Source organism: Macroventuria anomochaeta (assembly GCF_010093625.1).
Source record: "Macroventuria anomochaeta strain CBS 525.71 unplaced genomic scaffold BU25scaffold_57, whole genome shotgun sequence".
NCBI classification, from domain to species: Eukaryota; Fungi; Ascomycota; class Dothideomycetes; order Pleosporales; family Didymellaceae; genus Macroventuria; species Macroventuria anomochaeta.
Genome location: NW_022985418.1, coordinates 52520 through 80490, shown reverse-complemented (window position 1 = coordinate 80490; position 27971 = coordinate 52520). Strand labels below are relative to the sequence as shown.

The following is a 27971-nucleotide window of genomic DNA, read 5'->3' as shown; positions in this document are numbered from 1 at the left end:
CCGACATGCCTACCTTCGAGCGAGAGTCTTTCGGCGAAGACATCGAGGACCTCCAACTTCATCCAGCTGTACCGCCAGCGTTGAAGCAGCCAATAGGCGGCAATTGTGTAAGAGGTCGAAAGCCTCCATCTGTTGCCGCGATCACCGCACCTTTGAACGGACCATCTGACGATAGCAGCGACGACACTGTCCTAGAGGCCCCTGACCCAGCTGCAGTCAACATCCGCAACCTAGTCTTGAGCTTCCAGAGCAAAGCCAGTTGGTCTCGTCCGTTGAAGCTGTGGGAGGTCGAAAGCACTAGAGGATACCATCAAACAGCTTGAAGAAGAGGGCGGGTTGCAGAACTGTGGTGTACTAAGGCGCATGCATGCTGTCATGGAGAAGTTCCAGGGCTTCCGTGAGGCTATTGATGAGTGTTTGGAGGCCGTGGACGAGTGTGGCTTGGAATTGGACTGGGCCGGTGAGGAGGAACAAGCCAAGATGTAAGAAGTCACAGCTCAACAAGCAACAACAACAGCATGTCAAGCGAGCGGATACTTCTCTGTTATGAAAACATGATGTTTCGCAAGTGAAGATTGTCGTTAACGAATAATTGAGAGGCTGCCGCGGCTGTTGGTGCATGGGCCAGTGACGAAATGACGGCCGGCTAGCTCGGACTAAGCTTCATCTCGCGTGCAGCGAGGCCTGCGCCCGCCATCTCCAATCCTCCCACCACCATGCCATGGGGTTTCGCTCCTCCACCACCATGGTGCGATTCACGCCGCTGCGCCTGCTGTGCGCAGCCGTGATATTGTGCGTCCTCTACCTGTCCTCGTCCTTGCGAGACCTGGTTCCGTACGTTGAACGTGGCTATGACATACTTGAAGACCGGCCCACGCCCGCGCGCCCAGCCCAGACCAAGATACACTTTGGAGAGGAGTGCTCGCCCTTCAAGAGCGGGGTTATGGAAGATGTTACTATAGTCTTGAAGATTGGCGCTGGCGAAGCTACGACCAAGCTACCTGCATATCTGAACCGCCTCGGCCGCTGTAAACAGGACTTACTTATCTTCTCCGACCGCAAGGCCACCTTCCAAGGGTTCGACGTCGTAGACGCCCTCTCCCACATCCGCCCCGAATACAAGTGGGAAAACACCGATTTCAACGTATACGATAGCATACAAGCGGCGAACGACACGGCGGACAAGTCGCCGGACGGCTGGAAATTGGACAAATACAAGTTCCTGCCTATGATGGAATGGACCTCGTACCTGCGCCCAGACTCGCAATGGTATCTCTTCATCGAGACAGATACATATGTCAACTACGACAACCTCTACCGCTTTTTGACGCATTTCAACCCCAAGTCGGCGCACTACTTTGGATCACCCGTTTGGCCGAAGAAGAAAGCACCTTTTGCACACGGTGGCAGTGGTTTTATACTGTCTCGAGGTGCGTTGGACAAGCTCATGGCACGTGGCAGGATGTTTGCAGAGAATCACCACTTTCCCGGCACACACTTCTTCGGTGAGAAGGTGGCCGAGTCTTGCTGCGGCGACGAAATGCTAGCGCAGGTGCTGAAGAAGAGTGGAGTGCCTCTTCGCGGTTACTGGCCAATGTTCAATGGCGACAAACCCCCAACACTGCGGTTCGGACCAGAGCAGTGGTGTGATGCTATCATGACGATGCATCATCTGCAGGAAGAAGACTTCACTGGCCTCTCGCAATGGGAACAAGCTCGAAAGCACCCAGAAAGAGCGTTAATGTTCGAGGAGTTGTTCACTCTTGTTGAGCCGCGGCTGCAAGGGAAGGCAGATGACTGGACGAACATGTCAGACGATGTGATCCACACCAAAGGCATGCCCGTCAAGTCGTTCGATAACTGTGAGAGAGCTTGTTTGAAAGACAACAAGTGCATGCAGTTCGAACACACCGGCACTGAGTGCAGACTGTCCCACAGTATCAGGCTCGGCGAACAGCGGTTGCCTCGCGAGGACGAGAAATACGTATCGGGGTGGATGTTGGGCCGGATCAAGGACTTCAAGAAGGCCAACGCGCCATGCCAAGGCGCACATTTCGTCCACTCGAATCCTTGAGCGGACGACTTCATGATCATGATCATGACATAACATTTCTTTTACGATGCACGACTTACTGCATTAATGGCGTTTGATACCCACAGCGTCACGGTTGACGCTGCATTCTGTACAAATTGGCGACTTTGATCCTGTTGCTTTTCGCATTTTGCTCGCGTTGTCGCACTGGGTGACAGTCACACGTTATACAGGCTTCGGCTACATACAACTACAAGACGACGCTCGCCTATAGCGGCTGCTCCGACATGTACGCATCTCGCTCTTACATCGCGTATACCCATGAAATTCTACGTTCGTAATGTAGTCTAATGATAATGTAGAACCTTCCAATCTCTCGATTTGTCTTACATGTGGACACTTCTCTTTCACAACAGTTACCGATTTCGATTCACGAGCATGTTCACAAACCGGGGAGTCGTGAGGACTCACAGTAAGCGGTTGCTCGATATGGCGTAGTGCCCGCGGGGCAAACGCTCATCTTCCGAATGTATGTGTCTTTGACTGCTGCCTATGGTCTGACTTCTTAGATCACCAACATCGCACCAGATCTTCGAATCACATACTTAACATAAACTGTTCAGAAGCTTGCTTCAACAGTAGCGCAAGAGATAGCTATGGTTTCGCAACAGACAGACTTCATCAAGGTCCCCGTGGCAGAGGGTAGCTACCAGACTATGCCGGTCGACCAAGCAAAGCGGCTCGCATCAGCAGAGATCAAGATCGAAATTGCCGAGGAAAAAGACGCCTACCGAATCGTAAGTCATCAACAACCAGTCTTTCCTTACCCCGAACCTTTAACATAGCCACCAGGCCGAAGGTGTCTACGCCTGCTTTCCAGAATCCTCGTTAGACAAGAAAGAGCCCCGGCACCTACGCCCACCAACACATGAAACCCGTGTCCAGCGCCTAGCAAAAAGAATCCAACCCTCCTTCTCCCAGCCCGGCATGCACTGGATCAAAGCCGTCCACATCCCCTCCTCCACAATCATCGGCGCCGCAGGCTGGGCCAGCCCGACGCTTCCCGTGCACAACATCTTCCGGCGCTCTGCCATAACTTTCTACGGCTGGAAAGAGAAAATGGGCTGGAGTGACGCTGACGTTGATGAAATGTTCGCGCACGTTGATGATCAGGCCTGGAGCGGCAATTATGAGAAAGATGATGAGATTAGGAGCAAGGTGGTGGGTGAACCGCATTGGTATCTTGCGACACTTATTACGTGGCCTAAGTGGCAGGGGAGGGGCGTGGGGAAGAGGTTGTTGACTTGGGCGATTGAGAAGGCGGATAAGGAAGTGCCGCCTACGCCGATGTATTTGGAGAGTTCAGCGACCGCGAGGGCAGTGTATATGCATGTCGGGTTTGTGCCGCAGGGGGATGTGAATTTCTTGAGGAGGGGGCCAAGGGTTTTGAGAGGGTTGGAGGCGGAGGTGGAAGAGAAGAAAATTGAGAAGGTGGATGTTGAGGCTGTGGCGGAGGAGATAGAGGCTGACTTGGCTTCTTGAATGCTGCTGGAGAGGTGACAAATAGCACTCATTCTTTATGAGCTGCCTGCTCTGCCTGTTTCTGGTGTCACTGGGATCAGGCTCAGTGGACGAGAGCAAGAGTTGGTGCTAGAATTTCGTATTCGCAACAAGTGCATACCAAGAACGATGGAGCCAACGAAACTGATGTTCAAGGTGCTGCATGAGGCTGAGGCTTGGTGACGTGGTAGCCTTTGATTGCGCACTTGGTTTCCGGTGAGCTCTTCTAGCGCTTTCTCATGGTGGAGTGGACGATCTATAAGACTCCAGTCTGCTTGTTTGTGTTAACAGCTTCATTTGCTTGCTTTGCAAGCTGGCAATCTGAGCAACCAATCTACGCTAGAGGACAACATCATCCTCTCCAGCTGCCAACGCTGCGGCCTGAGCCTTTCGGGATGCCTCCACAGACACCGGCATCTCCGTCGAAGCCACATCGTCGCAGCAGCTGTACACGTTCATTCGCCACTCGCAAGGCTTTGGCAGATCATAGCCTGGTTACTAGCCATGGCTTTCCTTGCACTGCGCTTCAAGGTCACAGGTCCTCACCAGCACATACTGCGCTAGTATCTACGGCACCAGAAAATGCGGTAAACAGTGGAGTGAATGTTGCTTCTGGGCCTCTACAGAGTGGCACGTTGGCAAGTCAGGTTGTGCAAGAGTTTAAGTGCACCATAGCAGGATGCAACAAAATCTTCAAGACTTCACAGTCACGAACGCAGCACCTGGAATCGGCAACTCATGGGAAGAAGGTGACGGGGGCAACGGCAAAGAGTAGTGTGGAAGCTGCTACTGTCAAGCCGAAAGTGCACAGTCGCCAGAACGCCGTGCGCCACAAGAAGTCTGTCAGTGCACCAAAACCTGCACAACCTTCCCTCTCCAAGAACATCAGAGCATCAGTACACGTACCCCTATTTCGGTGGGATACTAGGTGGTCGTCCATCTCAACCGCACAGTACGGGTCCACCATGACAGCGCTTAGAGCCCTCATACCAACGCCGGAGGTCTCTTCCTTGACCCGTGTAGATAGGGAGTTCTGGACCCCAAATCAGAAGACTGCACCTCTTCGCGACACCGCTGTTCTCAAGAGGCAGGCGATAGTACTCAACTGCGAGATGGTTGGCATTGGTCCCAAGGCCACCACATCAGAGCTCGCTCGGCTCTCAGCCGTCGACTTCCTCACAGGCGAGCTCTTGGTCGATACACTCGTCCAGCCGCTTAGCACTGTAACAGACTGGCGCACACAGTGGAGTGGTATCACTGCAGAGGCTTTGTGTTGGAGGAAAGGTATCTACCGATTGCCATCTGTTTGCTAGCGGTCCACCGCACTGATTGTGTTTGCTAGCGGTCCGCTGCAGTGACTGTCCAGCTCATTTGGTTAGTTCAGTTTGCTTCCCATCCTTCACTGCTATTGCCTCCTACTATATAGTCCCGATCGATTCTTGTCATAGCTCCAGAAGGAGGATCAATTGACATCTAAATCCTTCAACACTATGAGAGCAGCGATAGCTTCCGGGGATACGCTGGAAGGCTCGCCGGCAGCGCGCACAGAACTCTTCAAGTATATGGACTCTGCCACAGTTCTGGCTGGTCACGCGCTCCATTATGATCTTGAGGCATTGGGCATCCGCCACGATGTGACAGTCGACTGAGCGATGCTGGCTAGAAAGGCCGTGGGTATAAAAAGGGAGTGGGGGCTGAAGATGTTGTGCAAGGAGTTTCTTGGAACCGTTGTGCAGGACAACGGCAAAGACGGTCATGACTCTGTGGAAGATAATTTTGTGGCCAGGGAGGTGGTTCTGTGGTGCTTGCAGCATGAGACTGAGCTGAAAACTTGGGGCTGTAAAAAGAAGGAATTCTATTCGAACAAAAGAGGAAATAAGACCGGACAGAAGGCGAGAGGGCATGTGAGACCGCCACAAATAGGAGGCGGTGTTACATCGGACGAGTTTGAGATCATGTATTTGAGCGTGAAGGAACTTAATGAGTTGTGCCATTACCCAGAGTGGTATGAGAACTGGTCTGCTTGAACAGATTGAGTTTGCCAAAGGACCAAAAGGTTAGGACCTTGATTTTGTATCAAGTAAAATAGTAACATCAAAGAGCAGAGATCAGGAAATAGAGTACTGAAAAATTACCATGAAGTGAACAACTTCCAAATTATCGGTGGTTTTCAAAATGTGCGCTCCCCCCCCCCCCCCCCCCTGCCCATGGTATTGCATCAAGGCTTTACCCAGGTCACAAGAATACACAACACCTGATTGGCCAGCTAGCAGCAGGTGTTAGCAGTGAAGAAGTTAAAGGGTAAAGCTAGACTGTAGCATGACGATCATTATGATGTCTGTGACGTGATAACTGATCCGTAGCTTCTGTAAGGGCCGTGAAGGTATGGGTCAGGGTCTGCCCCGCGTTATATACCTTACCCGTTACCCAAGCCTCCAGCTTGGCTTCTTGCCAGGTGGGTACTTCTGCAGGTACCCGCCTGCGTACCAAATATAGGGTGTGGTCCGCACATTTTGAAAACCACAGATGATTTGGAAGTTGTTCACCTCATTATAATTCTTTTAGTACTCTATTTCCTGATCTCTGCTCTTGCTCGTTACTGTTTTCCTTTGTACAAAATTGAGGTCCTAACCTTTTGGTCCTTTGGCAAACTCAATCTGTTCAAGCAGACCAGTTCTCATACCACTCTGGGTAATGGCACAACTCATTAAGTTCCTCCCCTGTTACGATTCGTGCCTTAAGCAAAGCTCGTAGACACTAGTCGATTGGTTCTCGGGGATGAGCAGAGGTACAGAAAGCCGTAGGGGTTGACAGTCACCTTCGTAATAGTCAGGTAGTCGTCTAGTCAAAGACCGTGGCGACTGGTTGCAATGAGTAGTACAGAGTATACTGTCTGGCTCGAGAGCAAGTGAGATTCCAATAACAAAGTTGATTGACGAGGTTGAACACGATGCCATAAGGGCAGCATGTCTACTTGCTATATACACGAGCAGAGGATTGCTCAGATTGCTCGGATTGCTCGGATTGCTCGGATTGCTCGGTACTGAGTATACTGATCGTACCGAATATATACTGATCGTGTTGAGTATACTGACCGTACCGAGTATACCGATCGTACCAAGTATACCAATCGTACCAAGTGTACCGATCGTACCGAGTGTACTGCTCGTGTTGAGTATACTGACCGTGCCGAGTATACCGATCGTACCGAGTATACTGCTCGTGCCGAGTGTTGCCGACGCGGCCCACTGCTTGGGTCGATCGATACTACAGTTCCTCGGCTCCTCTCGTATCGGTGCGTAGTCCTGTTCGTTCAGTGTTGTTGCGGGTTGCCCTTTGATCGTAACATCCCCATGATGTGTAAAACATAGAACAAACTCATAAGAAGCACAACGATTGGGCACCTTCAGCAGATTGTTATGTGTTCCAATTGAGCCCCTGGCAAGCGATTAAGCTTTCTTCATGTTCTAATGTCTATATATGATCCACAATGAGCTCAACTATATCTTCGTGGGCCTTCAAGCCCCCATCGGTACTGCCACGGAGTTCATCCACGAGACTTGAAGAACAGGAATCTTGGAAGATCTGTCATTGTCTACGGATAGGTCAGCCTTGTATTCCAGGAGTAATGTTACGATAGGTGTAGGTCCATTCCCCGCTGCTACAAACAACGGCTGTGTGACATTCCCATATCCATATCTGTTGCCCCACTCTCCCACCTCATCCACAGTTGGCCCATGTCCGAGCAAGGACTTCATGAGTGGTAGATGAACTTTATACGATGCGATTATCAAAGGCGTGTAGAAGCCATTTCTCCGAAGTTCCTGTGATCCTTGCTGAGCAGAAGTCAGTCCGAGCAAGTCGTCCATTGCATCTTCAAGCCCGAAGAGTGCTGCGACATGAAAGTCAGTCACAACCACAGGGTGGTATATTGAGCTTGATTGTGCTGTATGTGGCGGGCCTTGATATTCAAATCCGCCCCCGCTTTCAGCAATAAAGAGGTAGCTTCTGTCCGTTCACCAGGAACTGCATGGTGTATTGGTCTCGTGGTTGGCTGTGACTTTGTCGCGTTTTCGAGGGTTTCATCCGCGTGGACAGTCAGCTCTTGATGGCGATCGTTTACATCAACATGAAGGGCGAGAAAGCTGCGAACAAGAGCTTCGTGGCCGCATGGGTCCGCTTTTGAAAGCGGGGGCATTCCAGTTCTGGGATGTACTTCAATGAGGCTTTTATGTCGAATAGTAGATTGACAATACTGTCACAACCATGACGTATCACCTGCATCAACGCAAAGACAGTCCTGTACTGCACCGAATCCACAAATGGTGCAAGAATATCGGGTTCGGGATGTCTTTGGAAGAGAGCAGTCAATGCTGAGTCCAGTACAAAAAGTGCGGTCAAGTGAAGACCCTTCATCATCAAGGTTTGATCAGGGCTCTCATCCTCCCAGGCCCATGAATGCACCTTACCCAAGTTCACAACATTGACAGTGCACTCAAGAAAAGCAGAGGCCAGATGATGGTGCGTGGGACCAAGCGAGAGTGGTGACCCTATTGAACTGCGGCATAGCGGTACAAAAGCTTGGTACTCACCTTCCAACTACGACATCAACCTGTTCTATACCGTCGACTCACCCAGGGTACCATTGTTCACAACCATCTATATATTAATAGAGAAGTAAATATCAACACTTCGCATTTCACATTCCTATCCTGACTTTGCTCAAAAAAAAAATCCGAAAACTGTATCCTTCGATCAGCGAATCGTTCTGCCGCCTTGAATACAGCTGTGTATCTATGGTTTTGCAATTGTCTTGCCTATATTGGCAATCGGCATCTTACTTCTTGCCTACGTACTATGGAAGAAAAGCCCTTTGCAGGCGATTGTGCAATGCGATTGCCAGCGGTTGGAGGAAAGGAAGCAGCGGTAGTCGATTACACAGGGAAATCAGGACGAGCGCGTCACGACAGGATAGCCACAATTTGAGCTTCACATACTGACAGCAAGAGTGTCTGCGAACAGGTCATTATTGATGTTGAGGTTCTGGCCTTCTGGCCGTTGCTGCTGTGGATCTCTCATTTCGACGCTAGACAGCTTCCGCGTGTCATGCATGGACCCTGTCTCGCCACCTCCTTGCGTCCCTCCTCACCGATGTTTCGACCACAGGTGTCTCACACACCACCGCCTGCGACTTGTTGTCATTTCTGACGCATAGCATTCTACAATACCCTACTTCCTTGCCGTTTTTCATTGTTTTCTGCATCGTCCAGCCATTGACTTGTGCGTGGTCGAGTTTGCGACAGCTGATAATTTCTGGTACCTCAACACCGGCGGTTCGATTTCGTCTTGTCTTATCAGATCAAACCATGGGCAAGCTCCACTTCCCACCAGCTGTCGACCTTACAGGTCCGGACAGGTTAGTGTTGGGCCATTTGCAGAAGGACTATGAGCAATTCGATTCGAAGGCTCAGCCCGTGCTGGTTGATACCGCAGAAGAGTCGGATGATTCTGCTACCAAACGTACAGAATTCGTTTCCCCTTCCTCGGAGGGTAAGATTGAATGAAGCACTGAGGTTTTAAGATCCGACTGACACACCACAGACACTCAGGATAGCGAGCAGCAGACCATCACCTACCTAAAGAACCTTAACGACCCTAAGTCAGGTGTCTTCGAAATTACGGTCTTCAGCTCCGTGGATCTTCCTGACATCAAGAACTCATTCCTGCGCAAATGGATCATCGACCCGTACGTCCGCTGGGCAAAGGGTGTCGTCCGAGCTGAGACTGATGTGATCATGATCACGCATCTTATCACTTACCTCTGCACCAGTGTTCCGTCTGCACTGTACCTGTTCTACAACTTCCACTGGTGGCACGGTGTACTCCACTCAGCTGTACAGCTTTACTACATGGGTCCGTACACCCTGCTCATGCACCAACACATCCATATGAGGGGAGTATTGAAAAAGAAGTACGCCCTTGTTGATACCATCTTCCCGTACATATTCGATCCATTGATGGGACATACCTGGAACTCGTACTTCTTCCACCACGTCAAACACCACCACATCGAAGGTAATGGACCAAACGATCTGTCTTCAACTGTCCGATATCAACGCGACAGTGTGCTGCACTTCCTCCACTATGTTGGCCGCTTCTATTTGTTGGTATGGTTCGATCTGCCACGCTACTTCTTGCGCAACAACAAGACCGGCCTTGCGCTGAAGGCTGGCGGGTTTGAGATCGCCAACTACATCTTCTTGTACACCATGTACAAATTTGTAAACTTGAAAGCCACGATCTTCGTCTTCCTGGTCCCACTTGCGCTCATGCGCATAGCACTCATGACTGGCAACTGGGGCCAGCATGCATTTGTGGACGAGGTTGAGCCGGACTCTGACTTCCGATCCAGCATCACGCTGATCGACGCACCCGTAAGTCATCCATGTTAATAACTTCAATAAAGTATGTCCTGCTAACATCAGCTTCAGAGCAACCGCTACTGCTACAACGACGGCTACCACACCTCCCACCACCTCAATCCCTTACGTCACTGGCGCGACCACCCCGTCGCCTTCCTTTCGCAAAAGCAGCAGTACTCAGATGAGCACGCGCTCGTGTTCTACAACATCGACTACTTCATGCTGACCATCACGCTACTGAGCAAGAACTATGAGCACTTGGCGCGATGTCTGGTCCCGATGGGGGATCAGATGAAGTTGACGTTTGAGGAGAGGGTGGAGATGTTGAAGAGGAAGACGAGGAAGTTTAGTGAGGAGGAGATTGCGGAGAAGTGGGGAAAGCAGTATGCTAAGCTGAAGTGAGGGTGGTTGTACATTCAATTAGCATTCGTAACGCATGTACAACAATCATCACAAGGAAGTTCACGAAGCTTCATACTCGGTACATAAGCACGCGAACCGAAGACCAAAAGTATTGCGACATCCGCTAACCCCTGCGCCGTTCGCCGATCCCAATCCGGTCACTGTCCTTCCCTTCCCAAAATGTAGAGAAATACCCATGTTCCAATACTCTGATGTTCTAGAAGCCAGGGATGTGTATCCACCTTCCCCAAGCACGCGCCTCACATCAACCCGAAACAAATGCGAAACACGTTACACACGCCCCTTCGTTCCGACAGTTGCCACATAACATGACACGCTCCCACGACGCGCGGCGGGACGCCCCGTTCATGCGAATCATCTTGTACTAACAAGACGCCGCCGCTATGCTGGTCAACGTTCACAGTCTGCAGCACGCAGCGCAGCAACTCGCGAGTCGACAAACACACCTGCTGTCTGGGAGACAACCTCCGCCACCACCACATCCACCAATCTCCTCACCACCACCACCGCCGCAATTCGACAACGCACCATCACCGATTGGCGACATGGGCAACAACAACAAAGACGGCAAAGACATTCACTCCGAAGAAACAATCCTCTTCCTCTTCCTCACCTTCGGGATCCTAATTGTGCTGATCCTCATCCTCCTTCTGCTCGGTTTCCAAACCTACCTCTCGTGGCGTATCGCAGGCGTGCTCGTCGAAGGCTCTGACGACTCCTTCGAAGCAGATAAGGACTTCCGGCGGTGGGATCGGGAGAGGAAGGAGAGGAAAAAGGCGTTGCGAGCGTTGGAGAAGGGGAGGAGTGTTAGGGGGAGCTGGGGATATGGGAGTGGGAGTCGAGGGACTAGTGGTGGGGGTAGGCCACGGACGGATGAGGAGATGGGAATGAGTGGGGCGAGAGGGAGTAGTATGATGTTGGATAAGTTCCTGCTTGAGGGCAAGGAGAAGAAGCCATTTTGGAATTTGAAGAGATGGATATGAAATCATTCATGAGGGATAAGAAAGAGGATGTCTATAGGGAGGTCACGATACGCACTCCTGCCACCGCCAATGCGATTCCGCCTGCAGCAACACGTCTTTCAGCATCCGGAACTCGTGGCGGAAATCTGAGATCTGCCGTTTCAGGGCTGCGTTGTCGTCGCACAGACGACTGATCTCTTCACGCTTGCCGCCTGTCCACACACCAGCTCTCTTTACATCTGTGTAGCGTTGCTCAGCCAGAGCTTCCAAATCATGCAGTCCGGCATCGAAGCTGAAACTCTTTCTCGAGCCACAGATTGGGCTCCGGAGTATCGGAGTGGCAGCGTCCGCTCCACCATCGAGTGCCTTTGAATGGCCACGGAAGACGCGAGACTTGGGTCGGGAGTACAGACTGCTCGATAAGTCGTGTGAAGACGAGGCCTCAGCTGTTGGAGCAGGAGAGATATCCAGTAATTTTCTCTTTCTGCTACTCGATCCGGATTGCTCCTCAACATCGCCCTTGATGGTGGGTCGGTTCTGCACCATGTTAGATGCGGGTTGCGAGTAAAGGCTGCGCGACACGCTGGGCCACCTCGAACCCTCCATCTCGGTTGAAGGCATAGCAAGAAGAGAATCGCTTGTTGCAGCTGCCGTGGGTCGAGACTTCTCTGCTCTGCCTGAATCTAGCCTCCCCGTTGAGCGCGCGACTTGCCGATCTCTCTTATTACTCTGTACATGTTCGGACAGAGAAGAGCTGTCGCCGCTCGAAATACGCAGCGGCTTGTGCCTCTTCTCGCTTACAACGAAAGCCCCCTGGTTGTGCATACTCTTAGCAGTCTTGCCTTTACCTTTGTCTTCGCGCGTTGAAGGATGACGGGTTGAAGGCGGTGTAAAGAAATCCTGGTCTGACGAGCCGAGTCTACGTGACGAGTGGGAGGATGGCTTGGAGACGCGGGCTCGTCGTGCGCGAAGCGATGCGACTACTGGAATATGTTTGATTTGGGGCCACCTACGTGCTTCTCGGATCGATATGTTACTGTTGCCCGGGCGGCCCGTCGAATTTTTGTTGCTGAATGGCTGAGACGAGGTTGATAAGGAACCGGGCTTCGTTGTCTCAATCTGTGAGCGAGCAGAGATGTTTGTTCGGGGCCACTGTCCCATCCAACGTGAGCCTGAGGATGAAGCTTGTGAGACGTTCGGCAGTCGGCCTGCTGAGCGATCTGGCGTCCGCTCTTGGGCTTTGTCGGAAAATGAGACTGTCGGTCGTTCGATGGATACGCGGTGGTGCAAATCATCTGGTTGTTCAGATGGTCTCTTTTCTTCCACGGTGCGCTGCGACTGGTCGATCTCGATCTCGCCCACCACTTCCATCAGCGCTTTAATGACAGGACCGGGCTCCGGTGACAGCGGGGTGTTTCGAACAGGAAGGACCGAGGGTGCAGACATGTCACCAATCCACTCCACCGATGTAATCGGTACATTCATGACGATCTCATGTAGCATTAGACCCAAGACATTAAACACCAAAACCTTGCCAGCTTGTGTACCCACCGCAACCAAGGTCTCGACACCTTCGTACGCTGTCTCTTGTTCGTCAGCTGCGTCGCCCTGGAACGGAACAGCGCAGTCTCGCCGGCCTCTCGAAGTGATCGACTCGCTTGTGGTGACGGAGAGTGAAGTCGCTGGTCCAGAGACATACTAGGTCCTGAGCTTCTGCTCGCCACCTTCGAAGTCGACGAGTCTGCACCGTCCATCATGTCCGATGCTAACTACTCTTGACTTGTAGCCCGGTATGAAGGCAGCTGCTGTGACGCCACCCATTGCTGCTTTGTGTAGCTTGCTCATAGCTCCAACTCTGACAGGCTGAAGTTGAAAGTCCAGTATTTGGTCAGCGTGTGGTGCATGTCGGCTTTGAGAGAGCGAGGGCAAAAATACTTTGTACATCGCCAGTATACCATCCTTAAACCCAAGTACAAACTGTATATACGATGACTGTGGCGTTCCGTCGAAGGCTTGGAAGGCTGCACAAGTAAGGGCTGATGACGTATCCGTGGGCTTGAAGTTTACCGCAGCCAAGCCAGCCCACCTCCGATTCTGCAGCAGTATGGTGGGTGGCGAAGGTGAAGCTGATAGCAGGACGTCGCCATCGTTTGAAATTGCCACGACGTTTGGTGGTGAAGGATGCGAGTGGAACGAGGGTAACAGGTCACCGGTCGGGAGAGAGTAAGCTTGGATTGATGTGTTAAGCGTTGTTGTGAAGAAGAGGGTACGCGAGTCTGGCGAGAACAGCAGTAAACGTGGTGTGGCCTGTGTCTAGGGTTAGTATACATCTATATTGACCTAACCAATGCTACTTACATCTCCACCCTTCAGCTTGTGCTTCTTCACTCGTATTCGTGTTGTATCGTGGAGGACCACAATCTGACTGTCTGTAACCGCAAGGAGGCTGCTGTTATTTGCGGCCACGCGAGCATTGATGATGCCATCGGTGCTTTCGCATTCGAAGATGATCTTTGCGCCAGTCTGCGAGTGTAGGTGTATGGCGTTGGGCGTGACAATGAAGAGGCTGCGCTCGAACGGTAGACTGTGCTCTACTGGCATGACTGGAGTGGTTATTGATGGAGACTGGAGACGAGTGAGTGTCGTAAAGACTACAGGCATGTGAGGTTGTTACGGTGTTGTTCAGGCTGAACTTGGTAGGAAAGGGCAGGCGCACCTTTTGAAGAATCGAGGAAGGAGGAGGATGAGATGACGATGAGATTATCTACACTACCAAATACCCGTTTTCCATACTGTATCCAAACTGTATCCAGAAACACGCCGCGCTATGCAAGGAAAACTCACCCCATGTGTAGCTGCCATGTAGCGAACACTTCTCAGGCCAAGAAAAGCTATCATCAAGTCGTGTAAAGATGTGATGTATCCAACAGCCCGCGTGGATATCCAAAGACAAACTGATCCAAAGAAACGCTGTCAACAACACCTGAAGCGCTGCACAGCCATATAGAACATCATCAACGCATACTCAGACGACAAAGTCTAAGCTGCTTCGCCAACTTCCGCACTATCAATCTCCTCCTCAACATTCTCATCAACACCAAATCCGCTATCCCACTGCCTCTTCGCAACCTTGCGGACGCCCTTGCTCTTCTTGCCAACCTTGACCTTCTCAGTGATCTTGCCCACCTTGCCGGTCGCAACGCGATGCAAGTCCACACCCTTGGTCTTGACCTCGAGGCCCTGAATCTTCATTGCGCGAACAGCGGCGACGGCATCGGCGCCGCGCTTCTTGAGGTCTTCGGCAAGCGCTTCGTTCTGCTCTTGTAGGACGCGTTGCTGCAGGGTCATGCGGTCGATAGTCTCGCGAGTGTCTTGCTCGTACTTGGCGAATTCCTTCACAACGTCTAGGCGGGCGGCTTCGACTTGGACGAGCTTCTCTGCACGGTCGTCGGCGAGGAGGTGCAGTTCCTCGATCTGAGCGTCTTTGTCGGAAAGGATAGTATTGTGCTTAGTCGCGAGGTTGGCGTTCTGGTTCTGAAGTTCGGATATGGTATCCTGTTGGGTTGCGATGACAACCTTCAGAGCGCCTGTCTCATCGGCGTGGGAGTTGGTAATGTTGAGGAGCTCGATGGCTTCGCGGCCGACGCGATCAGAGAGCGACTCGTTCTCCTTACGATACGCCTCGTTGTCTGCTTGCGCTTCGACGAGGTCGCGCTCGAGGGTCTCGATGTTGGCGTTGAATGTGGCCTTCTCCTCCTCGTACGTCTGCTCGGCCTCGATGAGACGCTCAGCAAGACGCTGGATCTCGGCCTGTTTACGGGCGTGCTCATTGGTAAGGTCTGTAATCTGGGCCTGCAGGGAGGTGATCTCAGAGCTGGTCGAGCTCTCGAGCGCGGCACGCTTTGCCTCCGACTCAGTGAGCTCATTGTTCAGGTTATTGACCTGGATCTCGCGGTCCTCCTCGAGCTGGTCGCGAGCTTCAGTCATCTTAGCGAGATCAGCTTCAGATGCGGCCAGGGTTTCCTGCAGCACAGCAAGCTGCTGCTCCAGAGCAGCTATCGCCTGCTGTGCACCCTCACGCAGCTCCTGCTCAGTGTTCAGCTGCTCGGTAAGCTCATTCTCGCGCTCCTGGGCTGCAGCTGTAAGATCCGCGATCTCCTGCTCTTTCTCCTGCTGAATCTGGAACAGCTTGGAACGGAGCTCGTTGGTTTGGATACCAAGCTGGTGAGCTTTATCGTTGAGCTCTTCGATCTTGTCGTTGGCTTCGTCAAGAGCAGCTTCGGTAGTCTCGCGCTGCTCACGCTCGGTAGTGATGTTGGCCTTCGCTGCCTCGAGCTGCTCGGTAAGGTCGGCGATTGTCTCGGTGAGGTTCTCGATGGTGTTGGTGTGCTGGTAGACAAGGCTGACCTGCTCGTCACGCTCAGTCTCAGCAGTGGCACGAGCGGCTGTTTCGAGGGCAAGTTTTTCGCGCAGGTCCGCGAGTGTAGCGTCGATGGAACCAAAGTCGGCCTCCATCTGGTCAACGCGACCTTGCAGCTCCTCGATGAAGTCGGTCTTCTGAGCCGCCTCATCCTCAGCAGCCTCACGACCCTCCTGCTCAACACCGAGTTGCGCCTGGAGATCGGCGACGATATCCGCATGTTCTCCTTCCATGCGCGCGATACGGTCCTGGTATTCGGTTTCGACCTCAGCGGTGGTCTTCGTGAGCTTGTCGAGGTCGGTTCGGTACGCATCGAGCGCTTCGCGAAGGCGCTCGAGGTCGCTGTCCTTCTCATCAAATTGCTCCACCAGGGTGTCATTCTGGAGGTCCTTCTGTCTCAGCTCCGCCTCCTGGTCTTCTGTTAGATCTGTCAAGGTTTGAACACGCTCCTCAAGGTCGACGATCGTGCGCTGCTTCTCCTCGTTGCTCTTGTCGAGTGTGTAAACCTTCTTATCGAGCTCCGCCTTGCGCTCCTCCGCCTCGCCAAGCAGATCCAAGACGCCCTCGTACTGGCGGCGCAGAAGCACCTCATTCTGCTGCGAACTGGCAGCAAGATCGGTCTTCTCTTTCAGCTCGTAGAAGATACCGCTGAAGAGCTTGGGGATCTTACGAAGAAGTTGCTCGTTCGTGATGCCCTGGGTCTCGTTGGGAAAGAACTTCTCGACAGCAGCGCGGAGGTCGGCAAAGCCGTTGCGCAGGGCAGTGAGAACGTCGGTGCTGCTGGCGCCCCTCTTCAAGTACCCAAGGTTCTGGATCTCAATTGTGATGACACGAAGGGCGCCGACAGACTCGGCCATCTCCTGCGTCAACCTTTGGATCTCGCGCTCGTATCGCTCGACGGCTTGGTCGGGGATGGTGTGGGGAACGTCCACATCATCATCATCCTCCAATGTGTCGACGCGCAACTGGCTGATGGAAGGCAGGTGCTCAAGAGTAACCTCTTGTGACAATTCCAACACGCGTGATGCGTATCGGCCGTTGGGTGTGTACTCCATCTCGAGGTCCTGGGAAACGTGTAGGTCTTCAGGGTCGACTAGCATGAGCTCGTCATCGTCGTCGTCGTGCTCGAAAGGTTCCGCAGAACCATCGAGCTCTCGGCTGAGATCGCGGTCGCTGGAGCCCATGTATGCCTCGGAGTTGCGGAGCTCGTCAAGCTCCCTGCGTGCATCCTCCAGTTGTTGCGCCAGGTCGTCGTGATCGGCGTCGCTCATCTGGATGTTACCCAAGCGACTTGCCTCCAGGCGGAACTCGAGATCCTGGATCTTGTCGTCTCGCTTCTTCAGCTCACGGCGCAGCTCCAACAGCTGCTTCTTGCCGCGCTTCCTGTCGTCTTCGATGTCATTGACCTCCTGGCTAAGATGGCTGCGTCGAAGGCGGCGGCGGGTGCGGCCATCGAGCACGGCTGTAAGAGGCGCGTATTGGAAGCGGTGGCCGTTGAAATCGGCATCGTCGATGCGTTCAACGTGGAGCTGAGCGGGCATGGACATACGCTCCCGCCGGCGGCTGGCGAACTTGCCGCGGGCGGCACCGAGGCGATCGAGATGTGGTGTCAGACCCGCGAGAGGCTGTGTGGAGGGGCCAGCCAGCATGTCGTCGTCGTCTTCCTCATCTTGAGCGGTCACGACTGGCTCTGAGAAGCGGCGGGTGCGGCGCACAATGGGCGACGACTGCACTTCGGTAGGGATGGCATCAACAGGATGCTGCGTGCGCGTGACCGATTGCCTGAACTCGGCTTCAAGCTGCGAGGAGCCATCGTCGTCGTCGTCTTCCTCCTCGACAATCGTCTGCACGCGCTTCGTGCGCTTTGTCTGTGATTGCGACGCGAGCGGCGAGGCAGCGCGCTTGCCTGTTGTGACTGTTGTGACTGTTGTCGTCTCCTCCTGGGCGCTCTGTGAGCTCTTCGACGGGCGACCCCGCCTGCGTCGTGGCGCGTCACCGGGACCTTCGTGGTGGTGCTCGCTGGGGAGTCCGCTAAGGCGAGCCATGGTAGCGATGTGTGTCGTGTCGTGTCGTGTCGTCTTCGGTAAGGTCAGTCCCAGCAGCTTCAGCAAGCTCCAACAGTGGTCCCCACGCGTCAGAAGTGCGTACCTATTCAAGAAACAAAAAGTTGTTACAGCTACACGTTGACCGTCAAGCGCCCCGTGTTTTGCTGGTGTTCTGGCCCAAGCGTTTTCGTGGTTGAGCGTGGGCTGCTGAGGTGGAGTGGGGACCGGTTGTACGGCAGGAACGATCGCAGGGTGCTGGTCGAGAAGGTTTTGTAAGGGAAAGAGCAGAGAGGGGCTGCCTGGTGAAATTGGTGAGATCACAACTTGATCACTGGGCGGCGGGCTGCCTGGTGAATTGCGGTGGCTGGGCGTGGAGAGGTTTTCGCTACGTCAACCTGTACCAAGAACCAGGATGTTTGCTGTCTCAGGCAGGGGTCGAGACGCGTCTTTCTTTCACGCGGTCTCGTGTCTGGACAGTCGAAAAGTAAAAGTGGTAACACCGGTAGTCTCTATGCAAGTGTTTCGCAGGTTGCAGCAGTTTTGCTGCGCGAACTGTGTGCTTGTTAATGCGTGCGACGTCATCATAACGCGCTGCAGAAACTCTCCACGACCGTTTGACAGCTTAGCTTGGGCCAATGAGAAGCGAGCACTCTCAATCCAGGCACATGTCCAGGCTCGGCAAGGGGCACCCTGCGACAGCGGAGATGATCTCGCTGATGTGACGATCTCTCATTTTACGACGGCACAGATCCAGTTCTTTCGTCAGAGAGACCCTTTCCTTCGCCACATTCCACGTAGTGAGCCTCAGCCGGCAGAAATGATGTCGAGGTGCCGTGTACGGCTTGGAGAGTTCCAGATGTTCCTCAGACAACCAGGTGTGCTCATAAGTGGACCAGACCATAAGAGCATCAGTCGTAGCGGACGAGAATCAGATATCGAAAATTGGCTTGATCGTGCATCTATCACATGCCAACCATCTACTTCTTCAACAAAAAGTCACTCTTGACCAGGAATCCCTTCGTCGCACTCGCAACTCCGTACAATCCTCCCAGCGGCCAAGTGTCCCAGAATTGCCTGTATGCCCATTCGCTCCAGTTCTCTCGCTGCTTTACCGTCTGTCCACCCGCGACGCCTTGAAGATCGACCTTGACCTTGTCGTACACGCTTGGGAGATTCTCAGCGTGGTACCTCTTTCTCAGGTCCAAATACTTATCCTTGTCATAGATGTCCCAGAATTCTTGCTCCGTGTAGTATGCATGTGCGTACAAACACTTCATACCACCTAGCTCCGTGACTTTCTGCTCGAAATCGCGGTTCAGCTTGATGAATGCGTGGCTGTCTTTCGGACCCATGTCCCAGATGCCAACGTCGAGGATGATATCGTCTTTGATGTTGTTCCCTTGCGAGAAAGAGCGTTCGTCCAGTGGAGCGGACTTGACGGGGCAGAGCCAAAGTGGCCAGATCCCGGTCCTCTCATCAGTCCACTCTACGAACTCTGAAGCTGAGGCGTAAGGTACAGCAAAGTCCTGGATAATTGTCTGTGCGGCAATGCCAGACCGATGAAGTGCGTGGACCATGGTGCGGCTATACATGAACGGGTCGAGCAGGTACCGAGTCAAGGCATTGAAGGGCGTGACGAAGTACTTGAAGGCGCGGAGACCGGACCAGAAGACGCCGCGGTCGTAACGGAAGAGGTACGTCTGTACAGGAACGTATTCTTTGTAGGTCGTGGGCCTAGCAAACGCTTGGGTCGTTTGGGCGAGAGACTTCAGGATGGACTCTGCATGCATGTAGAACCAGGGATCTGATGCTCGGTCAAAGCGTTGGATCTTGCCAGAGCTGATTTGATTTGTGAGGCGGCCGATCATGATCACGCCGCTTGTTAGGGAGTAGAGAATTCCGTCCATATAAGCAACGTCGGTTTGGTGCTGGTAGTGTTGTAGTTGCTTTACGGCCTCTTGGCTGCTGCTCACTGGGATGTATTCCAGCTCAACATAGCTCTTCGCGTCGATGAGCTCCATCTCGAGCAGTGTAATGACTCCGAGACTACCACAGCTCCCGGCTGCGGTGAAGAACAGATCTCGATGCTCTTCAGCAGAAGCCCAGATAACGTCGCCGTTTCCCAGGATGATCTCGACCCCTCTGATGGTGCGGTCGAAGAGGCCGTGTCTAAACGAGCTGCTCTCTCCACTCGTTCCTGCGAAGCTGTATATCAAGCATCGTGTTAGTTACGTTCTATGATATTGGCTCCTTCCAAATAAGATGCCTGAAGTGGCCTGCCCCTTGGCGAGGTAATGCGTGAGACCAATCTGACTTACCCACCGCCCACTGTGATGTTTGGTAGCTCCATGACAACTTTTGGCAACAGCCCTTGAGCAAGTGTGGCTTCTACTAGCTTGTCCATGGGCACGTTGGGCTCAACAAGGACTGTTCTTTCCGCCTTATTGAACATCAGAACGTGGCTGAGCGAGCTGACATCGATGATCTGATTACGCTGGCGAGGCGAGTGGCGTGTCGACAATGTTGAGCCATGATATATCCGGAACGGTGTCTTCGATGCGCTGAACTGCTTGACTTGCGACGCAAGTGTCGCGACTGTTGCCTTATGCTCTTCCATCTCTTGCAAATGCTAGCGATGACGATGAGGGATATTGGGAGATAAGGGCAGCAAGGGAGGCGAAGATGGGAATGAGGATGAGGAGCATATGTTGACTTGGTGTCGTTGATGTCTCGAATAAGCGCGCAGGGCTGAGCGTACTCCACACTCCGAGCTATCGAACTCTCCTTCCGTCTGACTGCGGAAGCTCGGCTGCATGTCAATGCGTATTCAAGCGTATTGCTTTTGTTGAAGCGCAATGGACACACGTTGCGTCTACGACTCGTGCTAGACCGCCATTTCCTTCACTCCGTCGCTGCTGAACGAGCGTTGATATACATCCTCATCAGCTTCGTTTGACGCGTTTCGACGCGTTTGCGTACTTCGACAGAGCTGTCCTTGCCGGAAGATCCGGAGCAAAAGCCCCGCTAAAATTGGTGACGTATGCCGACGAGACTCACAGTCTCAACTCGCGTCGCCGAGCATTGAGAGCGAAAGGGAGGTGACGGGTTAGACACAGGTTACAGAAGTAAACGTCAAGCTGAGGAAAGCTTGAGCAGCTTCAGTAATCGCACGACTTGCATCCCCGCATTCACCTCACAGCAAGTACGACCCTCTAGCGCGAACGAGCCACCAATACTAGCCACCAGACACGCCACCGAAAAGTGCAAAGTATCAGACACAAAATCAATTGCATTACCGTTAACAGGAGTTGGATCACTACAGGGACGCAAGTTCAAAATGGGCGGTAGAATCATGCCCGACTGCGTAGCCCACGACCGCCGCGTCTCAACCCTCCAGTCCCGCATCGCCCACTTCCATAGCACCTCAACACCCTTCCGAATCTACCACGGCAGCACAAATAGCACGCGACATGCCTCCTTCGACCCCTTTGCCATTATCGACGTCTCGTCCTTCAACAACATCCTCTCCATTAACGCCTCTACCCAAACTGCAATTGTTGAGCCAAACGTACCCATGGACGCCCTCGTCGCTGCGACAACAGCTCAAGGGTTCCTGCCGCCGGTCGTTATGGAGTTCCCTGGCATCACTGTTGGAGGAGGCTTCGTCGGGACTGCGGGTGAGAGTAGTAGCTTCAAGTATGGGTTCTTCGATCGGACGGTTGTAAGAGCAGAGGTCGTGCTTGCTGATGGGACGCTTGTGAAATGCTCGGCGACGGAACATGCTGAGCTTTTCGACGGGTTGAGAGGGAGCTTTGGGACGTTGGGCGTGTTGACGCTGGTGGAAGTCATGCTTGTGCCCCTGAAGAGCTGGGTGGAGGTCACATATTATCCCACCGCGTCCAGTGCAGAGGCGATGGATGTGCTGCAGAAGGAGACTAGGAAAGGCGAGAACGACTATGTGGATGGCGTGCTCTTCTCGAAGGACTCGGGGGTTATCATGTCTGGTCGTCTGGTGTCCGAACCATCTTCCCCACGGATACCTGTTTGTCGCTTCTCACGGCCTTGGGACGAGTGGTTCTGGATACACGCTCGCAGTCTCACCTCATCAGACAAGGCCACCACGGAGCTCGTGCCCATTGGAGACTATCTCTTCCGGTACGATCGCGGCGCTTTCTGGATGGGGATGTACGCGTACCACCACTTCTTCGTACCTTTCTGGTACATTTTTCGCGTACTTCTGGACTACTTTATGCACACAAGGATCATGTATCATGCGTTGCACGCATCAGGATACACAGATCGGTACATAATCCAAGACATTGCATTCCCAGCTGCGAGCGCAAAGGCATTCGTCGATTATCTGGATGAGAAGTTCGGGATCTACCCGCTGTGGTTGTGTCCATTGCGCAAGGATGGCCGAGTGTCGATGGGCCATCCAAGACAGTTCGATGGGCCTGTAGGCGGGCAAGAGCAAACCGGACGGACATACCAGGGCGAGTACATCAATGTCGGGGTCTGGGGTCCGTATCCGTCTTCTGAGGTCGAGTACATTCGGGCAAATCGCGAGTTGGAGAGGAAAACCAGGGAGCTCGGTGGGCTGAAGTGGTTGTACTCGAGAGTATTTTACACAGAAGATGAGTGGTGTGAATTGTACGACAAAGAGAAGGACGAAGCGCTGAGAATGAAGTTTGGAGCAACTGGACTGCCTTCGATCTGGGAGAAAGTGAGAGATCGAGGCAAGAAGAAAGAGGAACATGGGACTGGTCTCAAGGGGTTGCTGAAGAGAATGATCAAGAGCAGTGCGTTGCTGAGTGGGTTCTATGGGATCTACAAGGCGGTGCGAGGGGGTGACTATATGTTGAAGAAGAAGAGCAGTTAGTCGTACGTAGCAATACTACCCTGTTAGCGACCTCGACGGGGCTGTGTGAGTGCAGTGTTGAGATAACCTCAATCGACATCGAGTTCTTGTAAGATGTCAGGAATTACCCTGGCAGGTCCTGGATTGGATTTGGTCGGAGAATAGCAGCAGCACAAAGGCCCACTGTTGGTGCGCAGTCGCTCCACCTTGCTCATATCGATACTCAGCTGTCTTTGCACAGTGATACAAAAGGAGAGTCAACCATGCGTATGACTGATGCGCGGGATCATACGCGTGCTTGTGTTACTTCTGTGACACGTGGGAGAGCGAGGGCACGCATCCTGGTCGGCTGAAAGGAACAGTGTGATTTGGAGAGTTTGCTTAAAGCGCAACCGCAAGTGCCAATACCTGAGTTTTGTGTTGGGCGAACGCACATGGGTGTAAATTGCTGTTGGCGCATGTCAGCATCAACGGCGGTTTCCAGTTCAAACTATCGATTGCGAGTGTAAAGCAGCTCATCATGCAAATTGCACAAGCTAGACAGCAAACTCGGGATTGAAGCCGATAAGATAGGTCTCACTGCGCGAAGATGTTGTGGCTGGTGTGGAAGCTGAAGCCAGACCAATCAGCAAAATGCAAAATGCAGATGTGGGTCGGCGTTCAAGCCTCCCGAGATCGTTCACCTGACTTTCTCGCGGCTCCCCTTCAGCCCTCTCATCTCTGCGACTCCTTTATCATCTCTGCAGCCCAAGTTGCACATCATTGCGGCAGATCGACTGCTTCTCTCTCAGCTTTGACGAGTTGAGAAAGTCGTTGCCACCGCTGAGCAGATGATGACGTCCACGGCAGTCATAGTTTCCGAGAGCCTCGTCGATTCCAAATATCAACCCCACGGTTCAGTCCATCAAGAACGGAGATCTATCGAAAGGACCCCTCAACGTGGAAAGCGTGCGCGCTTTGTTGTCTCTCACAAGTGTCAAAGTCCAGCTGGCAGCTGCCGTACCCAGTAGTAGCGCAGCGTTGTCTCTGACAGGGAACTCTATCCCGCCATGCAGCAAGCTGTGCGCCCTGCAGTAACAGCAACAGCACTCCACTCTTGATGTCCCTAAAAGGCAACATCACGATAACTGCATCTGCAAGGCGTACTGAAGCGCCAATGAACGACAAGACAGGCATGACGCAGCATCCATCATCCTCCTGCAGTGACAAGGAACACGACCAAGGCTTGACCACACCTTTTCATTATCTCAGGTGGGTGCCTTGTTTTGCTGTACGCCAAAACACCACATCACGATGTTCCTGGAGGTAGTCTGGTAACTATTTGTGCTGGGGTATGGCCAACGTACGCTAAACACAAACTTTGGAACCAGCTGCATCACCATAGCTCCCAAAGCTATCCAAAGTGGGCGATTGCGGCTGCACTGGACCGGGTGAACGATGTTACGCTTCGAGCCGCAACAATTCCAGTTGGGTTTGGATTCCAAATGGCGCTTTCACCAGCCTCAGAAGCAGCGGATTCATGGTGGACACGCCTTGACCGTGCGTACGAGTCGCCTTCGGGCCCAAGTTGGGGTGTTATCTCACCTAACTGCAGCTGCTTTCACTATGGGTACCTGACTACTATATATATAATGGCACGCCGCTGATGACAGTACTGTTCGATCAACCCGTTGTTGAAGGCCTGTTCTGTCCACTCTTCGTCTGTTAACCCAATTCCACTAAACCAGTATACACAATGGCACCTACCCTGAAGGCGCTTGCTACTTCGCTCTTTGCTGGCTACGCTGCCGCAAGGCAGTGCCAGACTCTCAGCATCCCCGTTGACATTTCCTCCCGACAGGGTGTGTTTAAGAAGGTTCCCGTTGAGACCAACCTCGATGCCAGCGCGTTCGCGACCCGCTTCAACGAGTTTCAGTACAACTACACCGCCGAGCTCTTCACCGGCTTCCAGACTCTCCAGAAGAGCATCAAGATCTCTGCGCAGTACTGCACACCCGATGGCGGTAGCAATGGCATTGTCCAGGTTCTGTCCCATGGAATTGGATTTGACAAGACGTACGTTCATCATGAACCTCACACAGCATGTTTCAATGTGACTAACGATATTCAGCTATTGGGACCTGTCATACGACGACTACAAGTACAGCTACGTCAACGTAGCTACTGCTTCCGGTTATAGCACGCTTGCCATTGACCGTTTCGGTATTGGCAATTCCACCCACGGCGACCCTTTCAACGAAATCCAGGCCCAGGCTGAGGTCGAGGCCCTCAACGAGGTCACCAAGAAGCTCCGTGTTGGTTCCATCTCTGAAATCAGCTGCTCGTACGAGAAGGTCGTCCACGTTGGCCACTCCTTCGGCTCCGTCCAGACTTTCTGGCTCTCTGCTCTGTACCCCAACAACACCAACGGTGTTGTCCTTACAGGTTACTCGAATGCTGCTGAGTTCTTCCCCTACATCGTCGCTGGCTGGAACCTCCACAGCGCTCGCCTGAACCAGCCCTTCCGCTTTGGTAATGCATCTGCCACTGGCGTCCAGGCTCTTGCCCAGCAGTATGGTGTTCAGGGTGACATTGTCCCCGGTCTGACTGCCATCCTCAACAAGATTGGCGTAGATGTTGACACCGAAGAGGTCCGGCAGTACGTCGCCTCTACCGAGATCAACGATCTCATCAATGGCTACAACCACACCATCTTTCAGTACAACTACCCCTCTGGTTACTTCGCGCACTCTGCCCTCACTGCCCTTCAGTACGCCTTCCTCTTCCCTGATCAGTTTGATGTTGGTCTCGCTGTCGAGAGTGAGAAGACCAAGCAGCCCGTCACTGCTGGTGAGATCATGACTATCGGCAACGCACCCAAGGTGTCACAGTTCACTGGACCTGCCTTCGTCATCACCGGCCAGTACGACGTTCCTTTCTGCGGCGGCAACTGCTACGGTCAGGCCCAGAACATCACTGCTGCCAACATCCCCGCTGGTGTTAAGACTGCCTTCCCTGCTGCCTCCGCCTTCGAGGCATACATCCAGCCCAACACCGGTCACGGTCTCAACTTCCACTACAACGCCACCGCCGGTTACCAGATCATCCAGGACTTCCTCGGCCGCAACGGTCTCTCCACATAAGCGTGCGCGCAGTGTTGTACGTGGAAAGAAGCATATGTACTATCACATATATCATGTACTCGAATAATGCAATCACCTAATGAAAGCTACTACACAAGGACTTGTGCAATTGCATCTCTGTGACTCTGTCTGGTTTGATGAAGGTGCTCGTGACGTAATCCAAGCTATGATGACTGATTCTCGGTCAGCCAGTGCGAGGCTGTGGAGGAGCCCCACTTCTTTCGTTCCAGCAACTTCAACATCCTTCGCGCGCAATTCTCGAGCCTCATTCCAAGATTTGGCGATTCTACAGCTATTTCCATCTATCTCCACAGAGCTTGTTGATTCTACTACTATCATAGACCAAACGTGGGAAAGCGCGAGACGATGCGACTGTGGTAGCGTGCTTGCTCGGGACATAATGCGCTTGAAGAGCATTAATCATCTCTAACCAAACTGGTCTGACAGCGTTGCTCCGCTCTCGACACCTTCGACCTGCATTAGCTAATATGCAATTGTTCCCAGAATGCGATTAGACGCGGTTACCACATGCTGATGAATAAGATTGAGTTGCTTACCTGCATTGAAAGAGCCGGGGTACCCGTTAGGCTTGCATGTCAAACAGCCTCAAGCGAGAAGCTATGTCTGGGCGTCCTGGACAGCCCCACGACTTTGTGTACAGTCATGGCTTATCAAAGACCGCATTTAGTACAGTGACTCGGACTTTAGCCTTGTCCAGCCTGCCTAAGAGCTACACCAGAGCAACAGGCAGGCTACCGGACCATTGCACAACGTTTCCCCGCGATAGTCCACCAATTGGATCTCAAGAAGCTGAACCTTCTATCCTCAAGAAGTTCGTCAGATCTTCGAAATCAGTCTAAGAACCTACTCTCGCAGCTGGTGAGACTTACGATGCAATCTCCATGCATCTCTACCCAAGCAAACAATAGTAGCATCGCACGGGCAAGCCTCAACTGGGCGGATAGGCTGAGTATGTTCGGCACGATGTGGGTTCTGCAGCTTGGCCGGACTTTGGAAGCTGGAGGTAGGAAATGGATTGACGAAGAGGAAAGGTGGTGCAGTATAAAGAGAGCCTCATGCGGCTGCCAGAGTATCATCACGCCATCCTCGTATCACACCATCCTCACATCACTTCAACAGACAAGCTTCTGCCAACTCCAGTTGTTTGCATATTAACATCGAAAATGAAGTTCGGAGCTAGCATTGCATTCTTGGCTGCCAGCCTCTTGAGTGCCGTCCATGGTGATGGTATGTTACAACAACCTTCGACTACATAATAAACCAGGTCTGACAACTACCAGCTGTGCCATGGGAGCGCATCGACAAGAACAACTCGGTTCGTCTTGACATCGATCGCCATCTGCTATTACCGACCTCGAACCTAACACGTGCTTCAGCTCTTGCTCATCCTCGATCTCCAGGTCGGCCTCTACCAGCTTGCTCGTGACTGGGATGCTACTCTTTACAAGGAGAACATCATGGCTCACGCCGAGCTTGGCAAGCTGTTCGACCTGCCTGTGATCTTGACGACTTCTGCTGATACCGGCCCCAACGGTCCTCTTCCCAAGGAGATGCTCGAGATGTACCCTGACGCTCCTCTCATCCGCCGCCAGGGTGAGGTCAAGTGAGACGCCTCCCTCTTCCCTTTGTGTTCACGACTGATTATCACCTAGCGCCTGGGACAACCCCGAGTTCCGCGCCGCAGTCAAAGCCTCTGGGAAGAAGCAGATCATCGTTGCCGGCATTGTCACCGACGTCTGCACTGCTTTCCTCGCCCTGTCTCTCCGCGCCGAAGGCTACTCTGTCTTCGCCAACATCGAGGGATCTGGCACCACTACTCAACTCATCCGCGACACCGCCAACTCCCGCATGGAGCGAGCTGGTGTCCAACTTGTCAGCCTCTTCTCTATCGTCTGCGATCTCATGCGCGATTGGCGTGCGACTCCTGGTGCTGGTGAGGTTCTTCCGTTCCTTGACAAGTACCTACCCGTCTATGGTATGCTTGCTAGGGGCCATGCTGCGGCCATCGAGAACGGTACTGTCATTCCTGGTGAGGCTGGTTTGATCACCGGCCAGAACGGCACTGTTGTTATCTAAAAGCTGGATGAAGACTAAATTCGGCGAAAC

At 52.9% G+C, this 27971-nt stretch overlaps 13 protein-coding genes across 13 annotated transcripts; 9 read left to right on the top strand and 4 right to left on the bottom strand.

Moving 5' to 3' along the window:
- Positions 1-5: 5 nt before the first annotated feature.
- BU25DRAFT_495861 (uncharacterized protein) lies at positions 6-578 on the top strand (the record flags this gene model as incomplete). Its single annotated transcript, XM_033711888.1, has 2 exons — positions 6-258; positions 326-578. 2 exons carry the CDS (start codon positions 6-8, stop codon positions 484-486), a joined length of 414 nt encoding a protein of 137 aa, XP_033555509.1. The 3' UTR covers positions 487-578.
- A 119-nt stretch (positions 579-697) lies between these two features.
- Positions 698-2417, top strand: BU25DRAFT_416216 (glycosyltransferase family 31 protein). The gene has a single exon (XM_033707726.1). The coding sequence runs from the start codon at positions 746-748 to the stop codon at positions 2072-2074; it is 1329 nt and encodes a 442-aa protein (XP_033555508.1). The 5' UTR covers positions 698-745; the 3' UTR covers positions 2075-2417.
- A 331-nt stretch (positions 2418-2748) lies between these two features.
- BU25DRAFT_354743 (acyl-CoA N-acyltransferase) lies at positions 2749-3574 on the top strand (the record flags this gene model as incomplete). The annotated part of the gene is made up of 2 exons (XM_033703525.1): positions 2749-2829; positions 2885-3574. 2 exons carry the CDS (start codon positions 2749-2751, stop codon positions 3572-3574), a joined length of 771 nt encoding a protein of 256 aa, XP_033555507.1.
- Positions 3575-3702: 128 nt separating this feature from the next.
- BU25DRAFT_240139 (uncharacterized protein) lies at positions 3703-4969 on the top strand. Its single transcript, XM_033701516.1, has one exon. The coding sequence runs from the start codon at positions 3832-3834 to the stop codon at positions 4903-4905; it is 1074 nt and encodes a 357-aa protein (XP_033555506.1). The 5' UTR covers positions 3703-3831; the 3' UTR covers positions 4906-4969.
- BU25DRAFT_240138 (uncharacterized protein) lies at positions 4970-5739 on the bottom strand. The gene has a single exon (XM_033701515.1). The coding sequence runs from the start codon at positions 5584-5586 to the stop codon at positions 5035-5037; it is 552 nt and encodes a 183-aa protein (XP_033555505.1). The 5' UTR covers positions 5587-5739; the 3' UTR covers positions 4970-5034.
- Positions 5740-8749: 3010 nt separating this feature from the next.
- On the top strand, positions 8750-10629 carry BU25DRAFT_379844 (uncharacterized protein). The gene is made up of 3 exons (XM_033704208.1): positions 8750-9142; positions 9194-10026; positions 10084-10629. The coding sequence occupies exons 1-3, from the start codon at positions 8959-8961 to the stop codon at positions 10414-10416; spliced, it is 1350 nt and encodes a 449-aa protein (XP_033555504.1). The 5' UTR covers positions 8750-8958; the 3' UTR covers positions 10417-10629.
- Positions 10630-10721: 92 nt separating this feature from the next.
- Positions 10722-11441, top strand: BU25DRAFT_240079 (uncharacterized protein). The gene has a single exon (XM_033701514.1). It carries the CDS (start codon positions 10821-10823, stop codon positions 11418-11420), a length of 600 nt encoding a protein of 199 aa, XP_033555503.1. The 5' UTR covers positions 10722-10820; the 3' UTR covers positions 11421-11441.
- On the bottom strand, positions 11442-14000 carry BU25DRAFT_483102 (uncharacterized protein; the record flags this gene model as incomplete). The annotated part of the gene is made up of 3 exons (XM_033711160.1): positions 11442-13081; positions 13124-13706; positions 13758-14000. 3 exons carry the CDS (start codon positions 13998-14000, stop codon positions 11463-11465), a joined length of 2445 nt encoding a protein of 814 aa, XP_033555502.1. The 3' UTR covers positions 11442-11462.
- Positions 14001-14140: 140 nt separating this feature from the next.
- On the bottom strand, positions 14141-17900 carry BU25DRAFT_240069 (uncharacterized protein). Its single transcript, XM_033701513.1, has one exon. It carries the CDS (start codon positions 17862-17864, stop codon positions 14439-14441), a length of 3426 nt encoding a protein of 1141 aa, XP_033555501.1. The 5' UTR covers positions 17865-17900; the 3' UTR covers positions 14141-14438.
- A 941-nt stretch (positions 17901-18841) lies between these two features.
- Positions 18842-20481, bottom strand: BU25DRAFT_404687 (uncharacterized protein; the record flags this gene model as incomplete). The annotated part of the gene is made up of 2 exons (XM_033705130.1): positions 18842-19996; positions 20218-20481. The coding sequence occupies 2 exons, from the start codon at positions 20479-20481 to the stop codon at positions 18842-18844; spliced, it is 1419 nt and encodes a 472-aa protein (XP_033555500.1).
- A 735-nt stretch (positions 20482-21216) lies between these two features.
- Positions 21217-22743, top strand: BU25DRAFT_354632 (FAD-binding domain-containing protein; the record flags this gene model as incomplete). The annotated part of the gene is made up of 1 exon (XM_033703519.1): positions 21217-22743. One exon carries the CDS (start codon positions 21217-21219, stop codon positions 22741-22743), a length of 1527 nt encoding a protein of 508 aa, XP_033555499.1.
- A 1435-nt stretch (positions 22744-24178) lies between these two features.
- Positions 24179-25880, top strand: BU25DRAFT_239900 (alpha/beta-hydrolase). Its single transcript, XM_033701511.1, has 2 exons — positions 24179-24777; positions 24833-25880. Exons 1-2 carry the CDS (start codon positions 24458-24460, stop codon positions 25842-25844), a joined length of 1332 nt encoding a protein of 443 aa, XP_033555498.1. The 5' UTR covers positions 24179-24457; the 3' UTR covers positions 25845-25880.
- A 1148-nt stretch (positions 25881-27028) lies between these two features.
- On the top strand, positions 27029-27941 carry BU25DRAFT_354688 (Isochorismatase hydrolase; the record flags this gene model as incomplete). Its single annotated transcript, XM_033703523.1, has 4 exons — positions 27029-27092; positions 27146-27180; positions 27242-27468; positions 27518-27941. 4 exons carry the CDS (start codon positions 27029-27031, stop codon positions 27939-27941), a joined length of 750 nt encoding a protein of 249 aa, XP_033555497.1.
- Positions 27942-27971: the final 30 nt, after the last annotated feature.

Bases quoted from the DNA above. Each gene is read 5' to 3' on its own strand.
- BU25DRAFT_416216 (XM_033707726.1), top strand. From the start codon at position 746: ATGGTGCGATTCACGCCGCTGCGCCTGCTGTGCGCAGCCGTGATATTG.
- BU25DRAFT_240139 (XM_033701516.1), top strand. From the start codon at position 3,832: ATGGTGGAGTGGACGATCTATAAGACTCCAGTCTGCTTGTTTGTGTTA.
- BU25DRAFT_240138 (XM_033701515.1), bottom strand. From the start codon at position 5,586: ATGGCACAACTCATTAAGTTCCTTCACGCTCAAATACATGATCTCAAA.
- BU25DRAFT_379844 (XM_033704208.1), top strand. From the start codon at position 8,959: ATGGGCAAGCTCCACTTCCCACCAGCTGTCGACCTTACAGGTCCGGAC. The intron at 9,143-9,193 runs GTAAGATTGAAT...GACACACCACAG, and splicing joins CGTTTCCCCTTCCTCGGAGG to ACACTCAGGATAGCGAGCAG. The intron at 10,027-10,083 runs GTAAGTCATCCA...CATCAGCTTCAG, and splicing joins TCACGCTGATCGACGCACCC to AGCAACCGCTACTGCTACAA.
- BU25DRAFT_240079 (XM_033701514.1), top strand. From the start codon at position 10,821: ATGCTGGTCAACGTTCACAGTCTGCAGCACGCAGCGCAGCAACTCGCG.
- BU25DRAFT_240069 (XM_033701513.1), bottom strand. From the start codon at position 17,864: ATGGCTCGCCTTAGCGGACTCCCCAGCGAGCACCACCACGAAGGTCCC.
- BU25DRAFT_239900 (XM_033701511.1), top strand. From the start codon at position 24,458: ATGGCACCTACCCTGAAGGCGCTTGCTACTTCGCTCTTTGCTGGCTAC. The intron at 24,778-24,832 runs GTACGTTCATCA...AACGATATTCAG, and splicing joins GGAATTGGATTTGACAAGAC to CTATTGGGACCTGTCATACG.